This window comes from Spea bombifrons, chromosome 2 (assembly GCF_027358695.1).
Source record: "Spea bombifrons isolate aSpeBom1 chromosome 2, aSpeBom1.2.pri, whole genome shotgun sequence".
NCBI classification, from domain to species: Eukaryota; Metazoa; Chordata; class Amphibia; order Anura; family Pelobatidae; genus Spea; species Spea bombifrons.
In genome coordinates, this window is record NC_071088.1 from 127346276 (window position 1) to 127367750 (window position 21475).

Genomic DNA, 21475 nt, shown 5'->3' on the forward strand with positions numbered 1-21475 from the left:
TGAGATGTCTTGGAGAGTTTATAGAGGAAGTAGACCTACTTGAATTTGCCAAAATAAAAGCAGACAAAGCAATGGGTCCTGCTGGGATAAACCCAAAGTTATTGAGTTTTGGAGTGTCCAGGCAAAATCTTTGGCATTTAACCGGTCTGTTTTGGCGTGAGCAGGTTGGGGGGGATTGGAGGTTGGCAATCTTGGTCACAAAAAAGGTAGCGGGGAAGACCCAGCTCACTACAGACTAGTAAGTTTCACGTTAGTTGTCATTAGTTGTTAGTTGTTAGTTGAGATCTTGCCAAATTAATTTGACTGAGTAACATAATGGACCAGGGAGGAGCAGTAGATTACATTACATACATTATATTATAATTATTTATAAAGCGCCTGCCGATTCCTCAGCGCTGAAAGTAGATATCACCAACCTGGATTTCAGCGTATTGCTTAATGTTCTTGAGACCATCTCCAGAAGGATATTGGCATATTGGAAAGTTCAGAAGGGGCTTCTAAAATACTAAGTGGTTTGAAGGATAAAAATGATCAAGAAAGATTAAGGGATCTTAATATGAACAGCTTGGGTGAAAGAACGGCAAGGGGAGATAAAACAAACATTTAAACACGTGAAGGGATTTTTCAAATGAGGAGAAATGTTTAGACAAGGGGCAATAGTCAAAAACTAGAAGGAGGAGTTTAAATGTAACATAAGGCAGTTTTACTTTACTGAGGCATGGTAGATAATAAAGCCTCACAGCAGACGTGGAAGAGGAAAATAAATAAACTCCCAAAGGACCTCCAAGTCCTTAAACAAACATCCAGCAAAGGTGGAGTATAAAGTAATAAAATGTACTCCTATACATCCAAAAACTGCATTCAGACAATGCATTTTTTTTGTCTTTGAACAAAAGACAGTTAGATCTTGTTGAACGCGTCCACGAACCTCCTCCGTCTGTTCAGCTGTACTAGTCCCGGGAAACCAGTACAGAGGAAAGGTTTCGGTATCTTAAGGGAACGGAGTGCCGGCAAACCACCGTGTTTTGTCTCAAGAAAGCTTCCTCAGGGTGGCAAAAACCAGTGTTGAGACATTTAAATAGATGGGTGATATCCACTATTTCATGACCAATAACCAATGACTCGACACAATAAACAGACTAACCCAGATGCTGGACTCAATCTAAAATATAAATAGCTATCAAAAATAAACTTTATTCAAACATAACATATATAATTACCAATGTACTCATATTAAAAAAAATGAACATTATTTAAACCATAAAATATATACTGTATTTGCCCAAATATAGAAGCCGACGAGTCCTTTCTCCCCTTTTCCAAATTGGTGGAATCACATCAATACTTATAAGTTTAAGTAAACCACCATTATGGCAAATATTAAACTGCACAGGGACGGAATGATCCAGATATGTTAACATATTTGCACTTTAGGGGGTCTCGTAGTCTCTCCTATAAGGCTTTATAACGGGCATATTTATAAAAACCTAATGGTTTAGACCCCAACCAAGAGGTCTCTTGTTCCTTAATAACGTTATGTAAACTGGAAGCTTTCCTATAAATAATTGTAGGATTTAAAGATAACTCTAGACCTAGAATGGGGTCAGCTCTCAAAATACTCCAATTCTTTCACAAGGTCTTTTTTTTATTTATTTCTTTAGCCCTAATGTGATTACCTTCTAAGTAGAACTGCAACACTGTAGCATAATGGTCCGATCCAGTTTTACCACCTCACCTTATACTTTTAAATTAGAGTTCTTTTCCCAGAAACCTATTCCTGAGAATCTGGTTTGTTAACAGAAAACATCAAATTCCCTACAATTTCTAGGATATTGTCCTACTTTGATGTCTGTGATCATTACTATCAACTTTAAAATATGTCTTACTCTTAACACAAGAAGCCACAACGTGAAATGCAACATCCAAGAAGTTAATAAATTCTCCATTGGATTCAACAGTAAAGGGTAATTTTTTCAGAATTCAATTTAAGACTTAAAATTCATCCAAACTCTCCTCTGCGCCTTTTCAAATAAAAATGACATCATCATTATTAATCCGTTACTTAATGATTCCTATAATTTATAGGCAAAGAGGCATGCCCTGTTACTTTGTGTTTGTTGGAATGTTAACTAGGTTTGTACATGACCTAAACGTAATTTAAATAAACTTTACCATATCCCATTATACGGATGCTAATTTTAAGAGTAACCTTTAATTTAAAGTACTATTGGCAGTGGGAATTCGCATAATACCATGAACAATAGTAAATGCCTTTAATGGAGTTTGAAGCAAAAATACAAGTTAACGTAACAGCCTTTCGGGGGCCCTCCTGGAACTGAGCGCAGAGGTCTCCATCACGACAAGAAGCCTACGTACGCTCCCACTACTGGCGGCTGGACTGAGCTACACCCCCACCGCTCATCCGATGAATGCTGCCGCCAACCACAGACGGAAACCGGAAGTGCAGTGTCAGAACAGAGCATGGTGGGAGCTGTAGTTTTTCTTTCGCTCAGCGTTGTTACTGTCCTGGAGCGTAGACTGCAATTACAGGTGAGGGTAGTTTATGCTTCCGCGTCGGGTATTCTATCAGCACAGGATTTATAGGGTATATTTCAGGTGTTTTTCCTTACATCCCCATTAATGGCCACTTCCTGTATAAGCAGCCGCACAGTAGTTAGATCACCCACATTGCGTGTGTGGGGGCTGCCATGTTTAAAGGGAGGTACTACAGGGGCTGAATACGTAGCGCCGAGAAGTAATAATAGTAATGAGATTGAGTGTATATATTATTATAAATTCCGCGGAAATGTGTTACATTAAAGTCTAGGCGGCTATTCATTTATTGGAGTTAACTGTGTCTTTATTTACTAATAATGAGCGTTAACAGCATATATGCTGGATTATATGTAAACTGCATTTCCTCCGGTGAATAGAGGTTCAGGTAAATTAACATTGTTGTATTTAATTAACTGTTAACACCGGTGTATTTGTTGATGGTGGTGTATAGGTGACTTCGTCGTAGTCACTTATAGTTCTGTCACACCTGAAGTGGACGCTGAAACGCAGAATTTTCCGGCAGATCAGACCCGTTCGCCGTGTCGAGTCTGCCCATTTTCCTGACTCTTAATCAGTCCTCGGTCTCCTCTTACATTAAGGATAGCGTTATGCCTATCTGAGCATGTTTGAATTCCTTCTCTACTTTGAGGGGGTTCCACTTATCTACCACCCTCTCAGTAAAGTAAAACATCTGTAGATCCAAACAACTGACCCTCTAGTTCTAAATGATGACCTCTTGTTCTACATTTCTCCTCCTTTGAAATAGATTTCCCTCCTGTACTTAATGTGATTAAAAACATTTCCTTCAGTCTATACATATCGAGAGCCTTAATTATTTCTTGATACTTCTTTTATCCTGCAACCCACTTCCCATTTTGTCTCCAATGTATTAATATCCTTCTGGAGATGCGGTCGTTAGATCAGCACACGGTACGCTAGGTGAGGTCTGACCAGAGATCTGTACAGAGGCAGAACCTCCTCCGTCTTCCTGCTACTAATGCCTCTCGCTATACAACCCGGCACTCTGCTCGCTTCTTTTCAGAGCATTTGTAGCTTATTGGGGACATCCACTATTAAGTAATTTAGCGTATAAAGGTATTGAACAATATGGATCTGTATTTTCCTACAACGCTTTCCACCTGATCCACCGTTACTGTTCATGTGTAGGATGGTGAATGAGTTGTTTTTCTTCTTAGCCCTAGTCTTGCTGCTGAACAATGGAAGGTGGCGATGATGACGATGGGGTTCCCCAGCTTTCTGGAGACACGTTGGCTGCGCTGCAGGAGTTTTATGCCGAGCAACAGCAGCGAGACGCCCTGAAATCTGGAATAGATAAGTTCTCTGTAGGCTCTGTGGAGGAGGATTGGGTAAGGAAAACATCTACACATCCTTACATTTATCACTACGCAACCTCTTTGTGCCTCTCTAATAATCACGTCATGTACATTTTACCTGCAGTATTAAATGTTAATAACAACGTTTAAAGCCATTTATAGAAAGTTCGTCTGACTGTTTTTCCTTCCATTGTAGCAATTAAGCCAGTTTTGGTATGACGATAAAACTGCATTTAGTCTGGCCAAGGAAGCCATTGAGGCCAGTGGAGAAAACGGCAGGTATGAAAGTAATTCATCATTGCTTTATATGTCTGTCTTTTTTTCTCTGTGTTTCTCTTGCATATGTGTGTTTGGTATATATATATATATATATATAATTTGTATATGTATATATATATATATATATATATATATATCACAGATACCTGTGTTTTTGTGGCTGCAGTCTTGAAACAGGTGGTGTTTGTAGAAGGATTGACTGGTTGATGATGAAGGTTTTTCTGTCCCGGATGCTGAAACAGACGGTTTATAAATGTCTTGTTTCTTGCGTATCTGTTCCAGAATTGCCTGTATTAGTGCTCCCAGTATTTACCAGAAACTGAAAAGCCTGGATGCAGAGAACATGTCTATGTGTTTGCTGGAATACGACAGACGGTTTTCAGTGTACGGAGAGGACTTCATCTTCTACGATTACAACAACCCATTAAACTTGCCAGAAAAGCTCAAACATCATAGTTTTGATATAGTAATAGCTGATCCTCCATACCTGTCTGAAGAGTGTCTGCGCAAAACGGCTGAAACCATCAAATATCTCAGTAAAGGCAAAATCTTGCTGTGCACAGGTATGACGCCCTTCATATAGATCGTGACGATTCTCAGATGTTCCTCTTACTCATTTTGTTTCTGTGTCAGTTTATAAATATCCCAAAGCGTATTCTTGCTGCTGTGTTAGCCTTCACAACGTCCCCTAGAAGTCTCCTCTAGATGTCTAGTGTTAGTCATGCTTTTCTATGTTACCCATATATCATATTTGCGTAATTATAAGAGGACCCTGATCATGAAACCACCCCCAAACTTTGGATCTTATTGAAAGAAAAAAAAGCCTGAATATAAGACAACCCTTTTGGCACAAAAATCAAAGTCACTTTTGTTGGTCACTGTGTCTCACACTCCCTGTCAAAGTCTCCCTACCTTCTCTGCTGACCGCTTCTGTGTCCCTTTCTCCTTTTTTCACAGCTTTGCTTCTTTCTTCTTTCTTCATCCACTTTTGCCCAGTCTCAGCTCTGTTATCCAGGTACTTCTGCAAATGTGGGAGACTCTGCGCACACCCTCTCGCCCGATTGGAGGAACAGGAGAGAGGCTGTGCACATGGTACGCCCTGTGGCTCCGCCCTTTTGCAGAAGTACTCCGAGAGGCCAGAAAATTGTAGGCATATTTGAGGGGAAAGGGAGGTTAAATTACCCATTGCATTTTTAAAATGATTGCTTTCGAAATGTTCTGTTTGTTCTGTATAGTTTGGGCACGGAGGCATGATAGAAATGTTCAGATTTAATTATTTTCCAGTACGTGTTCTCAGCAGGACCATGCACGTGTTTTGTAGCTTCTCTTTAAACTCTAAATAATTCACATCTCTCTGCAGACATGGTCATCAGAACAGGACACCATGTGATAAACGAGGTCATTTAGATCCAGCACGCATGATCTTGGTACTTGCTTACCTAAACCCTAAATAAACCTTCCGGTGTTGACAACCTTTGGTGGTGTGAAGGCCGAGAACATCGGAACAAGAAATTGCAATAGTTTAGCCCCCTATTGCCACTTAACAGCAGTACAAATGTTAGGTGTTGTTATAAATTAATTTAGTTATGTTTAAAGTTGCATAGCGTACAGCAGCCCTTTAGTGTGATGTGTGTGTGTGTGTGTGTGTGTATATATATATATATATATATATATATATATATATATATATAATGGTATTGTTATTATTCTGGAACTTTTTGTTCGCTAGGCACCACCCTAGCCAAGATAAATGTATAATGATGATTTTATTCCGGGGCAGGTGCAGTGATGGAAGATTTAGCAGCAGCTGTACTCGGTCTCAAGATTTGCAAGTTTATTCCGAAGCACACAAGAAACCTGGCAAATGAATTCCGATGTTACTCCAATTATGAACTAGGATTAGATTCCCAATTGGAATGATCTAGAAACGTTGCATTCCGACATATGCTTTGTGCAGCCAATGGGAGAGCAGGAAAAAAGGATGTTCCAGGCAGCAGTTTTCTGCACGCAGTTCGACGTGTCAGTTTGTTTCACTCGTTTTTACACCGGCTGTAGTAGAAAAGAAAGCACAGCCAGACCTCCCTGTCAGTCTCGCACCCCAGGGGCACATGAATTATAGGGAAGAAAAATCTGTTGGGTGTTTCGTAAAACCTTGCTTTACGCCACTATGTTTCTTTAAATCCGTAATTAAAAACACCTTTATTAAGTTATGATTACAACATTTAAAACATGTTTTGTTTATAAAATTACCTTTTTTTGTTTTAATTTCATATTTTGTTACATATTGCTGAAAACATGAAATTCTTAAAATGCCTAATATCCAGAAAACCTTGCATGTTAGTTTTACATTCTATATGTTATATTGGGCTTTAAATACAGAAATACAATGCTAGTGCTGCTCAGTACATTCAGTGTACATTATCTGAAAACAGCTTCCAGTATATAGACATATATAATATATATATAATCTACACTTATCGCTTTGCTAGCTTATGCCTGCAATGAATAGAAACTTTTGTCATCCGAAGGGCTAAACCCTTATCTAAATTCCCAAGAAAGTAAAAGTGTCTGCTGACAGACCTATGCAGTCTTCAGGTAAACATTAGACTACATTATTATTATTTATTTTATATAGCGCCATCATATTCTGCGGTGCTGTACAATGGGTACTCAGCTTCAATAAAACAAATGTCTATACATATCAAAATATAGTGATCAGTCCTGAAATGGGACACGGTATTGTAAGCAATTATACATATTAATTAACAATGCAGCTCTATCAGGCTTAATTAAATACATTAATTTAAAGATCTAGAACAGGGTCTAAGGAAAAAAAAGCCATCAATTTCTCAGCCTGGAAAAAAAGGAAACAAGAACCTCTCGGCAGTGTTCACCGCAGTAAGTATATCTATGGGGTTTGTTAAGAGTTTAGACAGGTCTAGAAAAGGAGCATTTTAAGGAAATTTATATTTGCAAATAATATAAATTTTGACCACAAAATTGTCAACCTCATAATATACATGACTTTTATGCAAAACTAAAGACAAGCAACCTCAAAAAATAGTATATAGAGTATATGCAGATACGGCACAGGTTATTATGTCACCCATACCATGCAGCAAACATATAGAGATCAATGTATTTAGTACTTGAACAGTCCTGGGTGACCATGCACTAGAGCATGACTCATCATCTCTGGTCTGTGCATTTTGTAGACATGCAGGAGTTTTATTGTAATAACGATTATATTGCATACAAGATAATTATACGTTAATCAGACAGATATAAAAAATGGATAGGAATATAGCCCTTGAGGGCTGGGCGGTTGTCATCCAGAGCCCGGTGGATGTTCGTTCAATAAATACGCCTATGACATATAATTTAGACTTGTGCATTCAGATTTGTAAGAACTTTATTTTGTATCAAATTCTGTCAATTCCTTGCGTTCGTATGAACCTCTGATAATGAGCAGGGGCCCCACTCAAACAAAACGAATGGCAAAACCTCTGAAATTGTGTTAATATACCTCATTCGTTTATTTGTCTGCTATAACCGAGTCATCTCTCGCTCACGCATTTTCTGGGGCTATTGTTAGTTAATTAGAAGATATTACATTTTCTGTAGCTATGATTACCATTTTTGGCAATGTTCCCAGAAAATATGGTTAAGGTTCAAAGTGGGTACAGGAGTCCAATAAATCTAACAGGTGCTGCTTAATAAGTATTAACAAACTCCCCAGGAGGCAATCAAGACCAAGATGCTCAAGAGGTTACATACAGCAAAAGAAAAATAAGATAAACTAAAAAACATTGCAATACCATAGATATCTATACTGAAAAAAAACTAAACTTTTAATAATATCTTTAAAACTATTAACCAAACCACTGACTTACAAGAGAGTGGTGCGAAGATGAGGAAAGGGAAAATCTCACGGGTTCTGTTGGGAGGCTGTTACACATATCCACCACCCTCTCACTAAAGTAAATCTTCCTTATATTAAGTAAAACTTTCTTACAATAAAATAAAAAAATCTCAAGAGTTCTGTGAATATCAAGCTACCTCTGCTGGGAGGCTCTTCAACATACCCACCACTCTCTCAGTAAAGCATGCTTACATTACGTAAAAAACTTTCTTACATTTTATAAAAGTAAAAATCTCGAGGGTTCTGTGGACCTCAAGCTACTTCTGCTGGGAGGCCGTGTCCCTTATCCACCACCATCTCAGTAAAGTAGCTCTTTACATTAAGTAGAATGTTCTTAGGTTAAAAAGTAAAAATCTCAGGGGTTCTGTGGACCTCAAGCTACTAGAATGAAATATTAGTCTGCTGTGGGGGCAGCACAAGACTCCTCAAAACTAACAAACGGCAGCTTGAAAAGAAAACAAATCTTAATCAGCTGCTCCAAAAACAGATATAATCCAAACGTAACCACAGAGGTTAAAACAACTGACAGGGATCCCAAACCATTAAGCCCAACACATTTCCCTGTGACCGCCATCGCGGCTTCACGCCATCCTTTAGCCTCTTTAATGAAGCGAGGATTCTATTATATTTTAGGGCAGCTGAGTGAAGCAACATTAGTTTCCTTTTCAAGCCACTCTTCCTTATTTTGGGAAATCAAGGACTAATTTATGTTTAAGTCTTTTCAGCAGATAAAACTGGCAAGCAGCGGGGTTGAATGTTATCTGCTGTGAAATTGTTTTCCGTGGACACTTTGCCCCCCGGATAGACACATATTTCCATAATACTGAGGATTGGAGAAAACATACACTTTATGGGCGGGGGGAACAAATGTTATCAAACGAATACATCTATAACAGAGCATAATTAATGTGCAAATGACACTTAACTATTTCAGTGCCTGTAAGGAAAGCTGTAAGGAGTTTATCATCATCTGTCCACTACATGCTCCCTCATTTTTCTCTGCAGCTTCACACTCTCTCACATACTGACTCACTCCTTGTCCCCTCTCTTCCGCTCCTATCTCACCTGTCATTTTTTTCCTCTGCAGCTTCATACTCTCTCACATACTGACTCACTCCCCCTCCCCCCTCTTATGTTCCCATCTCACCTCTCATTGTTTCTTTGCAGCCTCATGCTCTCTCACAGACTGACTCACTCTCTCTCTTACGCTCCCATCTCACCTGTCATTTCTTTTCTCTGCGGCTTCATACTCTCTCACAGACTGATCCACTCCCTCTCTTACGCTCCCATCTCACCTGTCATTTTTTTCTCTGCAGCTTCATGCTCTCTCACAGACTGACTCACTCCTCCTCCCCTCTCTTATGTTCCCATCTCACCTCTCATTTTTTTTCTCTGCAGCTTCATGCTCTCTCACAGACTGACTCACTCCTCCTCCCCTCTCTTACGCTCCCATCTCACCTGTCATTTTTTTCTCTGCAGCTTCATGCTCTCTCACATACTGACTCACTCCTCCTCCCCTCTCTTACGCTCCCATCTCACCTGTCATTTTTTTCTCTGCAGCTTCATGCTCTCTCACATACTGACCCCCTCCCCTCCCCTTTTGGCTCCCTCTCCCATCTCTACTGTCAGACTAAATGAAAAATGTATCCGAAATGGTTTTGGTCTTCCTGTACAAATCTAATTTAATTTATGTTTGTGTAGAATATACGTTCCTGCTATCTGCTAAGACTAATTCCTTGGCTCTTTAATCCTCTTTTCTTCATTACTTCTGTCGTACACATATACAAAATAATTACAAGTTAGACACATTATATGTAGTATAAGAAAAAGTGCCAAGAATCCCACCCACCATTGCAACATATTTTACTCAGTTTTATGATATAAGGGAGTTCCACAGCCTTCATCCACTTCCGACCTACACGGATAGACCTCCATGAGTGCCCTTCTTATTAAGGAAAAGGGGTCTAGCTCATGTCACAAGGGTTGGTTACTTGAAAACGTCGGTGTTTAATTGGACAATGGCTTCTCACTTTTATTTATGTGCACCTTCATTTTTTCCTTCTCTAAACTGGAATTCACACTGTCTGACCCATGATCCTTCTCTTGTTCTGGCACGCACGTGCAACCCACTGGGATGGTTATATAATCCTCTACGTACACAGAGCGGCCCCCGGCACACATAGGTGTACGGCGTAAGATGACCGTGGGCATGTACACCGGGGTACTGCGCAAATTCAGGTTTTCCTCTCCGTAGGGTCCAGTCAAGCAGCCCTTGCACAGACAATATGCTTCAGGGATGTATTTGGGATACCTTGCAGGGTTATATGTGATTCTGCAAATAGAAAGCAAAGAATATGTTCAATCAAGAAACAGATAAAATGCACCATTACCCATATATATATATATATACTAGTGAGTGCTATTATTATGGAGTTTTCTCTAAATGGAACAGCATCAATTTGCATGTTTGATAACTAAAAGTGATATCACATAACAGACTTCAAACCGGCATCCCAAAATTAATCCACTAAATACGAAGAGTAATGCTCTGTCCGTTTATCAGTCCCTCTGTCCAACCAATGTTACACATTGGTTGGACAGAGACTGATAAACGTCCCTCTGTCCACATCCTTTTTGCACATCCTTTGCTTAAGTTATCTCCACTTTCTCTGAAACCTGTTACTAGAGATCTTGGTACCAGGGGCAAGATTAAAGGTTGTGCTCCTCACTGATATGGAACACAGAAACCTTGCCCTCCCACTACAGGGCCACCAGGAGTTAAACCAAGTAGGATGAAAAAAGAGGGAGAAGAGAAAAGGAAGCAACCAAGAGAAAAGGCAGAGAGTAGAAGAAAAGGGGAACAGAGGGAAGAGAGAGTTTGTGTGTTTTGTTTGTGCTTATGCTAGGACGCTTGTTTGTAAGGGTAAGTGTATAGGTGTGTATCCTTATTGTCTATCCATTACTATTTCGGTTTTGTGCAAAGGGAATGAAATGATTCATTCTTACACATCCTTTAACCTAGAGGAACTGCTTAGTATTATTTAACATTTTAAAAAATCTTAATCTCCAGAACATATTTTTTTTATTTAACTATATCCGCTGTGAGTAAAATACAAGGATTTTCACTTCACATTTAATATATCTCGGAGAGTCCCTTAATATTGTAAGCTGCCTTTTATATGAGTAGCAAACTTGTTAATAAACGAGTCCCTATTAGATTTCAGTCCATTTGTCAAGAACGTGAAAACCATTTTAAGCAGCACATCTCGGGGAACCAGCTGGTCATTTATTTTGACTAAATGAGGAAAATTCCCAAAGCTTGTTATGGTAAAACCTGGAACAATGTTTGCATTCTCAAGATTAGTATAGTGTTACCCTGGTAATTGGTGGGTAAACAGGATATGGAATGATTGTTACCATGGTGTCATTTGTTAAAATGAGATTATTTTACTTCACGCTCATACTATCATAAAATGTAATTATATTTACTAAAATGTATAAAACTAGGACTCTACTAACTTCATAAAACATACAACCATCGCCTTTAACTAAAATAAAACCATCTGAGTCTTGGCAATTGGAAACTCATCATCGTCAGTGCAGAGGCAATAGTAAAGTAGACACATTACAGGGCCTCAGTAGGGACTGCCCGGGGTATATGAAGAATTTCCATGACACATATTTCTTGCTTCTTAAATGTGTTGTTCCAGTTGGACTAAACATTAGTTGTGCTCCCTGCTACAGTTAAACAAATAAATCCCAGCAGATCCATCATTATAATCATTCCTCTGATAATAATTATTAAAATAATAGGCAATTATTTTGGTTATATCCCTGTTTCTCTAGTTTCTCTGTTTTGTTCAGGATATATAAGTTTTTGTATATGAGTTAGGATGTTGATATGTTTTATGTTAAAGTTTTTGTATATGAGTTCAGTTGGTTATACTGTAGTTATAATGTCGGACCTCTCTTTGGAGAATATTATTGGGACTGCAATATTGACTTGCAGGGTTAAATTGTAATATTCCGCATTTTCACCTTGTGTGTGTATCAAGAATGAACCATGTTACTTCGCTAATCCCTTCACTTCTGTTGTGTATTCACCATTGTGTTGGGCGATTAGTCTGGTGCCATTTTGTTATGTGTTATTTATGTTAATCCTTTCCTGTTTTCTGGATATGTCAGTCTTCCCTCCCCTGGTAAATTGGATATATAAACCGTGGCCAGTCCCAATTAAGTGTTCCTTTGAATGGTGTGTCATGACTGGTGGTACTGTTCTTTGAGAGAAGTACATTTACTCAAAGAACCGGTGTGGCTAGCCATCTTTGCAGCCACAAGGAAGGCAGGGAAGGTAAAGGACGTCCTGCTAGACCCCCTAGTTTCCATTACAACTGGTAAGAAGTTCCCATGAGAAGGCTTAGGAACCTTCAATTGAGGTTCAATGTCGCCATCTAGTGGATAAGTTAGGCATAGCATATATTTTCGAATATAATTGAGTGTTTCTGGTTACTAGACTTGTGCATTCGTATTCGGGTGAACATGAAATTGGTTGATGCCAGAGGAGGCCCCTGCAGGCGACCAATAGACTCACTCGCACGGCCCTTTAACTCCTGACTCTATTGGTCGTTCGTACGGACCTTTAACTCTTGGAGCGGGGAGACCAGTGGTCTCTCCCGGCCAAGTTGTGGCACCAGGATCTGTATAAGCGACTCTATTGGTCGCTTGTCTGCCATCAACCAATGAAGTATAGGCAACCAATAGAGTTGCTTGTACAGACATTTAAAATCCTGGCGCCAAAGTTGCTGCGTAGTGCGTACCTCGTTAACCTCGTATTAACCCCTTCTACAAAAAACGGCAAAAAAAAAAGAAAAAAAAAAGAATGTACACGAATATTCGCCCGAACCAAACACGGGAACAGGCGAATATTCGTGGAATGCAAAGATCCCCCCCCACTAAGACCAAGATGAACACGAAGAGTTGGCCGGCGCCCAAGTCTACTGGTTACCACTGTTATCATCTTGTTTGTCTGTTTCCTTGGCTCACAGAGCACATGAATAATGTTTGAATAGATAGCGCGTATGATCTCTGGACATGGGTATTATGTGCAGTGTTAGGCTTGTATACAGGTTTGTACAAAAGCAAAAAAAAAGACAAATCAACACAGTTTTTCATAAAAAAAAGACTCGCTTCACTATACGATCTGTACCCGTCTTTTAGAAATAATTAAATAAGTTTAAAACTACATACAAATATAGTGTAGGTAACTTTTAGGACACTTTTTCTCCGAAAAAGGTGATTTGATTACAGTGAATGGACCTCCATAGAGTTCTGACTTTTCCACAGGCTCTGGGAAAACCCCAATAAACAGGGTGTCATGGCTCTTAAATAATATTGATGGTAGATCATTTGTTTTGAATATTTTATATAAAATTCCTTTAAGACCCCACTTTTCTGGCTCCAAAGAAAATGGATCGGTTCCTAAATATATCTCTCTAGCTGCTAAATTCTATATCAAAGTTTATCAGCTCTTGCAAAAAGTGTAAAACATAACCATGCTTAGAAACAAGATCCTACTCTTTGCATAGAGGTGATCATGGTGGAGGAGATGCCCGTCCCTTCACCTGTAAGCCCAAGGGGAGATGCTGTGTATATTGACAGGCAGATGCTGTTTGCCATCCACTGAGGTCCTCCCTCTGATCCCCGCAGGACAGCTGATGTTCTCTTTGTCCAGCGGCTGCAGCTGAAGAGTGTGATGAAAGGCACTGAGCATACCGGCAGCCAAGCGGCCATATATTTGTTCCAGGTGTTCTTCTGGACGGTCTGCACAGCTCTTGGTTTTCGGTAGAGGACGCTTTATTGGTTTAGAACCATCAGAGGTGACAATCAGCAGGCCCAGCAGCAGTATCCGAACTGCCCATGGCACCCAGACCTGCAAACATATGCAACATGACACCATTGGTCAAATAACAATTAATTTACCATGAAAAGAGTCAGACTAACATTCTAGGTGCCCCAAGGTACAAATGAGAATGGTGGGGGCATGTGAATTCGTCATAAGTGACACAAAGACATAGCTCAGGTCATCTCAGATGATTTGAAGTATATCAATTAGTCTCCCGGCTCAGCCATGCCTGTAACATCATTTTTCATTTGTTACAGAAATTGCAACGCAAAAAGAAAATGTTAACAGCAAGACCTGTGCGTTTGGATTGAACTTCCCTTTTAAAGAATTTTGCCTAATTTGTGCAATTATGTATGAATCTTCGAAAATGAGCCGAAACCCCCAACAAAACAAACAAACCTCCAAATATTCGATGGGATTCAGTCATTTGTCCGCTTTGGGGCCATTACCACCCATTCTGGTGCTCTTTTAGCAGGAAAAGTGTGAAAAGACTGTTTCCAGGAGGGTGCATTCATTTTCATGCAAACTTTTTAATGAAATTTGTCTGTTTTGTGCGTTCATGCAACAAAAACGAGTGTGAGGCAGTGACAGTTAGCTTAGCAGAGGCTGAGAGTGATGGTCGATGGTCGGTGACCATGGGCGTAGGAACCCCTAAAAATCTGGGGGGGATAGCATTTTTACTGGTAGGGTATACCTGACCATTTCACCAACAGGGACTTTTATGACATTGCATTATAAATACATAGAGATTAATATGACGTTGGTCCCCCTTTGCAGCAATAACGGCTTCCACTCTTCTGGGAACGATTTCCACAAGATTTTGGAGAGTTTCTGTGGGGAATTTTTGCAACCATGCCTTTATGGACCTTGTTTTGTACACTGGGGCACAGACCTTCCCCAAAACTGTTCCCACAAAGTTAGAAGCATAGTGCTGTCCAAAATGTCTTGGTTTATCACCTTCAGCTCATAAAACGTTCTTCTGGATGAATGGGAGAAAATTCCCACAGAAACAGAAAAATCTTACAACCACAGATGGACCGCACTGGACACGGCCACAGAGACTACTATGATGTACTGAAGGAACCATCTAAGACTCCTAACACGTCATGCACACAGGAACATATCCACACACTTAAACACTTTAATAACATACACACACATGCACACACTAACATACACACACACACACACAATAATACACCCCAAAACAATCCCACCCTAATATACCTAGACACATGCCCACCATAACACACCTGGAAACATACTAACATACCCACAAAAACAGATGTGCACAATAACATACCCACAAACATACGCTATCACACCCAGACACGCATTCAAACACATCATTCACTTACTCTGCCTACCCGTAGATTTAACACGTGGCGCTTTGTATTAGTGATGCCCTAGACCAAGTAGCACCCGCAATATTCTCTTGTGTCCAAATGCTACATACAGTGACACACATACTCATTTTAACCAGAAATAGGCCTGGATTTAACCCTAGGCGCCCCTGAGTTAAACATGTGTTACAGGGAATCATTGTCTTCCCTTTAAGTACGACATGCCTGCTCATACACACACATATGCACTGCTCTTACGCATGCCTGCCCACAAAAACACACATATACGCTGCAGTTGCCTGCACATACACACTTGCCAGTACTCACACATATGCACTACCCTTATACACGCCTGCCCAAACATACATAAACTGCTCACACACACATGCCTCCCCATAAATATACACTGCCCTTGAACATACTTACACAGACGTATACACTATAAGACAAATACACTCCTAATATACACACATATACACTGCCCATACACACATACACACTGCCCATACAGACGTACACATATACACTGCCCATACACACGTACACATATACACTGCCCATACACACGTACACATATACACTGCCCATACACACGTACACATATACACTGCCCATACACACATACACACGTACACTGCCCATACACACGTACACTGCCCATACACACGTACAGATATACACTGCCCATACACACGTACACATATACACTGCCCATACACACGTACACATATACACTGCCCATACACACGTACACATATACACTGCCCATACACACGTACACATATACACTGCCCATACACACGTACACATATACACTGCCCATATACACGAACACATATACACTGCCCATACACACGTACATATATACACTGCCCATACACACACACATATACACTGCCCATACACACGTACACATATACACTGTCCATACACACGTACACATATACACTGCCCATACACACGTACACATATACACTGCCCATACACACGTACACATATACACTGCCCATATACACGTACACATATACACTGCCCATACACACGTACACATATACACTGCCCATACACACGTACACATATACACTGCCCATACACACGTACACATATACACTGCCCATACACACGTACACATATACACTGCCCATACACACATACACTGCCCATACACACATACACATATACACTGCCCATACCCACGTACACATATACACTGCCCATATACACGTACACTGCCCATACACACGTACACATATACACTGCCCATACACACGTACATATATACACTGCCCATACACACGTACATATATACACTGCCCCTCGTTTTGCACATCAGACCCCCCCTCGTTTTGCACATCAGACCCCCCCCTCGTTTTGCACATCAGACCCCCCCTCGTTTTGCACATCAGACCCCCCCTCGTTTTGCACATCAGACCCCCCTCGTTTTGCACATCAGACCCCCCCCTCGTTTTGCACATCAGACCCCCCCCTCGTTTTGCACATCAGACCCCCCCCCTCGTTTTGCACATCAGACCCCCCCCTCGTTTTGCACATCAGACCCCCCCCTCGTTTTGCACATCAGACCCCCCCCTCGTTTTGCACATCAGACCCCCCCTCGTTTTGCACATCAGACCCCCCCCTCGTTTTGCACATCTCTTACCTTTCTCTTCTTCCTTTCTGCTTTCTCTTCATCCTCTCCTTCTGGTTTGCCGCTCACTCTCAGTGCAGTGCGGCTGCGCACAGCTGTTTATGCTGAGCGCCGGGGCTGGGATATAAACGTCATATCCCATCGCCCGGCGCTCAGTGACAGAGATCACACCGGTAAGTGTGCCCTTAATGTTGGACTGGTTAGGGAAATCCGTGATCTCCCCAACCAGTCCTGCATGCTGCAGCTGCTGATCGGGCAGCTGTGCACCGAGGGCACTTACCTCACACAGCCCTGGGGGGGATTTCTCTATTATCGGTCCCCCCCGCATGATTTCCTGGGGGGGATCTGTCCCCCCCGTCCCCCCGGTTCCTACGCCCCTGTCGGTGACCACATGGCCATGTTCTCCAGGACACATATAATTTTTACATATTGCTGACCAGCCCAGATAAAATGCGGCCCTGCAGTATGGCCCTGCAGAGGCCCTGTGCTCTACTACTACTACTGCACTTCTTCGACCATCCTTGCTCTGGGGGAAGCGTTATTTAAGATCTCTATAATATTAGGGAAATTCAGTTCTGCTCCACAGGGTTGTATGTGCCTATCATCATACCTGGGAACTCCGAGCATAGACCATGTGGCTGGATGTGTCTGTCTGCCAGTGCCTGCCTCTCTCAATTATTGAACTGAAAGGTCAATAAATTAAATTTGTTGTACGGAAACAAATGCAGCAAAGACAGAACTCCTGATGCTGCCACCAAAATTATAAACTGCGCCGATAGTGTCAAATCCATTTTGAACTATGTGCAAATTATCCAGTAAACTAGTAAGGCCTTTTTGCTGAAGAACTTTGCACTCATAGTTAAGTCAGGACGCTGAAACGTTCTGCTATTGTAAACACCTGGTTTAGGAATTACATTCAAAATGATATATATTTCAAAAGTTCAATAAATGTAGCATGTGGTTAAATCTAAATACCATCATAGAAAGCCTCCATAAAGGGACAAGTAGATCTATTGTATGTTCTGAAGAAGACAGCCAAGTGTTAGTATGGCTCCTCATTTGTCAGTAAAATATTTATTACAGCATATGGACTTTTTAAAACTAAGAATAGAATTGTGACGGAACTACATTGCTGGGCCAGACACAGGTGTGCTCGCTGACTGGTGCTGGAAGTGATTTCGGGGACAACAGGAGGATACATCTGGGTGATCTCTGGGAGTTACTACAGCTCTCATGGTGAACCGCTTACAAGAATTTTGCACGTTTTTGACACATTAATAAATAAAACATTTAGTGCTTGAACATACAGATTATATAAATGGTGGCAAACACAGAGACAGGTCACGTTAAAAAGCACTGCCAATTTACGATAACACCCTACTTATACACCAATCAGCCATAAGATTATGACCACTGACAGGTGAAGTGAATAACACTGATAATCACGTTATCATGGCATCTGTCAGTAGGTGGGATACGTTAGGCAGCAAGTGAACATTTCGTCCTCAAAGTCGATGTGTTAGAAGCAGGAAAAGTGAGGAAACATAAAGATCTGAGCGACTTTGATAAGAGCCAAATTGTGATGGCTGGACGACTGGGTCAGAGCATCTTCAAAACTGCAGCTCTTGTGGGGTGTTCCCGGTCTGCAGTTGTCAGTAACTATCAAAAGTGGTCCAAGGAAGGAAAAGCGATGAACCAGCGACAGGGTCATGGGGCGGCCAAAGCTCATTGATGCACGTGGGGGAGAAAGCTGGCCCATGTGGTCAAATCCAAAAGACGAGTTACTGTAACTCAAATTGCTGAAAAAGGTAATGCCGGTTCTGATAGAAAGGTGTCAGAACACACAGTGCATCGCAGTTTGTTGCGTATGGGGCTGCGTAGCCACAGACCAGTCAGGGTGCCCGCGCTGACCCCTGTCCACTGCCAAAAGGGCCTACAATGGACACGTGAGCAGAACTGGACCACGGAGCAATAGTAGGTTCCAAAAAATGTCTGCTAAAAATCAGAGGGAATTAGATATTCTGCATGCAGCACTATTCATAACCTTTCCACGCTATGATGGCACTATTTGCTAATTGTCTCCATGGAGAGCCGAAATGCATTTGCGAATTGTAATAACTTTTTCAACATGAGGTTTTGTTATTGGCTTATTTATCAATAATCGCATATAAACATGCGCACTCAAGAACGTAAAGCAGTCCACCATTTTAAAACAAGAACACACAATAATAACACAAACTGACACACCTGAGGAACACCAGAATGCTGTAACACAATCCAGAGAACTGCTACAATTATCCTTTCCACCCCAACACATTCGATCTCCAAACTCAACAAGCTCACACTGAAACTCTCTCTCTAAGCCGTATACTTTTGCTGTGAAAACAGGATATTAGTTGGGAGAACACACTATTTTTTGTGTTTTTAACTCTTTGGGTGTCACGGGGTGAGCAATATATAATAAATATTACAGAATTGGGCAAGGGAACCATGCAGTTCTAACAAATATGACTTTTCATCACCTGCTTCCTTTAGAAAGCACTTGCGCCAAAAAAACAACATTTTAAAGGTTCTACTGGAAAAAAGATCAAGAGTGGAATGAATAACTCCTTCATTCCCACAGGATGGAGAGCTCTGAACAGCACTTTGACTACAAACAATTCATAGTCTGCACTGCAAGAGAACTGAACATATTGCAGCTCCTTGGAGATTTCAGCCTGCTTAATGTTCTAGTATGCAAGCCCACCAAATATAAGAGAGACTGCTGTCTACTTCAGCCTGTAGTCTCACCCAACTCAGTTAACCCCACTCATTGCTGGAGTCTAGTGTAGTCCAGACACACTGCCCACTCACCTCCACCCCCACATGGTCCATCCCTCCTCACCTTGTTCACAGGCTGCATCATGGAGATGGAAGGAGCTGGGCTGAGGATGACACAGGGTAGATGTCCTGGGTGGGGGAGGGGGGGTTAGGTGGTTTAGAGGGAGAACTGAGGGCTGGGGTTAGAGAGACACACATATACTGGTCAGTTGGAGTGATCAGAAGAGAGAGAGAGAGCTGCAAGGAAGGGCGTTCAGAGAGAGAATTTGAGAAGGGAGGGGAGATGAGGAGGCAGGCAGGGAGCAGATGCAATCTGGGGGTTTGGAGATGATGCAGGAAGACAAAAAAACAATGTTTAGAACAACAGGCAGGAGTGGGATAGAGTGGGTGATAAATGCAGAAAGAATAGGCAGTGGGGTCATACAGGTGGTGAAAGGACCGGGTGCAGAATGCTGGAGCACACTGACAGATGGAGGTACAGCCGGTGGCAGAGGTCTGACCGATGGACAGTCAGTAGATGGAGACAGACACTGACTCTCTGCCTCCCACTCTCTCAGGAGTAAAGCTGGAAACATGCCCCGCTCTCTTGGCCCAAACACCAAACATTCTACAAACAGACTGAGAGGAGGACACAGGCTGGATTCAGAATACTTTGCGTGGATCTCACAACTTCATTTATTTCATTCCTGAACTGGGATTAACTGATACCTTCAAATATTTTTATTGAACATTAAGAGTCACTTAAATTATATCCAAACATGTTTAACACCTTGTGATTATGTCATATTGTTACAAAGTTTATTCATAATCATTCCTCTCAAGACTTTTTTTTTTTTGTTTTACTTTTTTGTTACTAAAACTTTTACATTGTAAGCTTGTGAGCAGGTCCAGCTTTAACTAATGGATCAGTCTGTCTTAGTCTTAGTTCTGTCAGAAGCTTTGAATGTATGGACTGTAAGAAGCGCGGTGGAGATCGTTGGCGCTATATAAATAATAATAATAGTAGTAAAACCTAGGATCATCCATAATGTATCCAGAGTGTTACAGTGAATAGTAATGTTGTGGTTGGTTATAATGATGAAGGTTGGCTGATTTGTTTCAGTGATGAGCAGTAGATTTATATTTTTCTATTAAAAGGATGCCTGGGGCAATTCCCGCCAAGTAACCCTATAATAAAGCAGCACCCCTGGGGGACAGTATGCTCAATATATAATATATAGCCTAGCCTAGGACACAGAAATGGAGCATATAGAAAACCTATAAAAACACATATTGTGCAGTCATAGCTCAAAAATATTTAAGCCATAGCAGCCTAAGGATCAATTGCCCCCTTTACCAGTCCTGCCCTGGACATGAGCTACACTATGTCATGAGCTATGACCAAAAGTATGTGGACACCTGAACATCACACGTATATGAGCTTGTTGGATATCCTATTCCAAAACAATTACTATGTAGTTGGTCCCACCTTTGCAGCTATAGCAGCCTCCACTCTTCTGGAAAGGCTTTCTGCAAGATTTTGGAGAGTTTCTGTGGGATTTTTTTCCCCCATTCATCCAGTAGAGCATTTGAGAGGTCAGGCCCTAATGTTGGAGGAGTAGGCCTGGCTCGCAATCTCCGTTCCAGTTCATCCAAAAGGTGTTGCGGTCAGGGCTCTGTGCGGGCTGGTCATGT

The 21475-nt window shown here is 41.2% G+C and overlaps 2 protein-coding genes across 2 annotated transcripts; one reads left to right on the top strand and one right to left on the bottom strand.

The window, feature by feature from the left end:
* Positions 1-2510: 2510 nt before the first annotated feature.
* EEF1AKMT1 (EEF1A lysine methyltransferase 1) lies at positions 2511-6537 on the top strand. The gene is made up of 5 exons (XM_053456441.1): positions 2511-2550; positions 3753-3923; positions 4087-4169; positions 4452-4732; positions 5950-6537. Exons 2-5 carry the CDS (start codon positions 3774-3776, stop codon positions 6087-6089), a joined length of 654 nt encoding a protein of 217 aa, XP_053312416.1. The 5' UTR covers positions 2511-2550; positions 3753-3773; the 3' UTR covers positions 6090-6537.
* Positions 6538-9814: 3277 nt separating this feature from the next.
* IL17D (interleukin 17D) lies at positions 9815-20101 on the bottom strand. The gene is made up of 3 exons (XM_053456442.1): positions 19866-20101; positions 13713-14020; positions 9815-10423 (listed from the first exon to the last, which is right to left on the bottom strand). The coding sequence occupies exons 1-3, from the start codon at positions 19884-19886 to the stop codon at positions 10099-10101; spliced, it is 654 nt and encodes a 217-aa protein (XP_053312417.1). The 5' UTR covers positions 19887-20101; the 3' UTR covers positions 9815-10098.
* Between the last annotated feature and the right edge of the window lie 1374 nt (positions 20102-21475).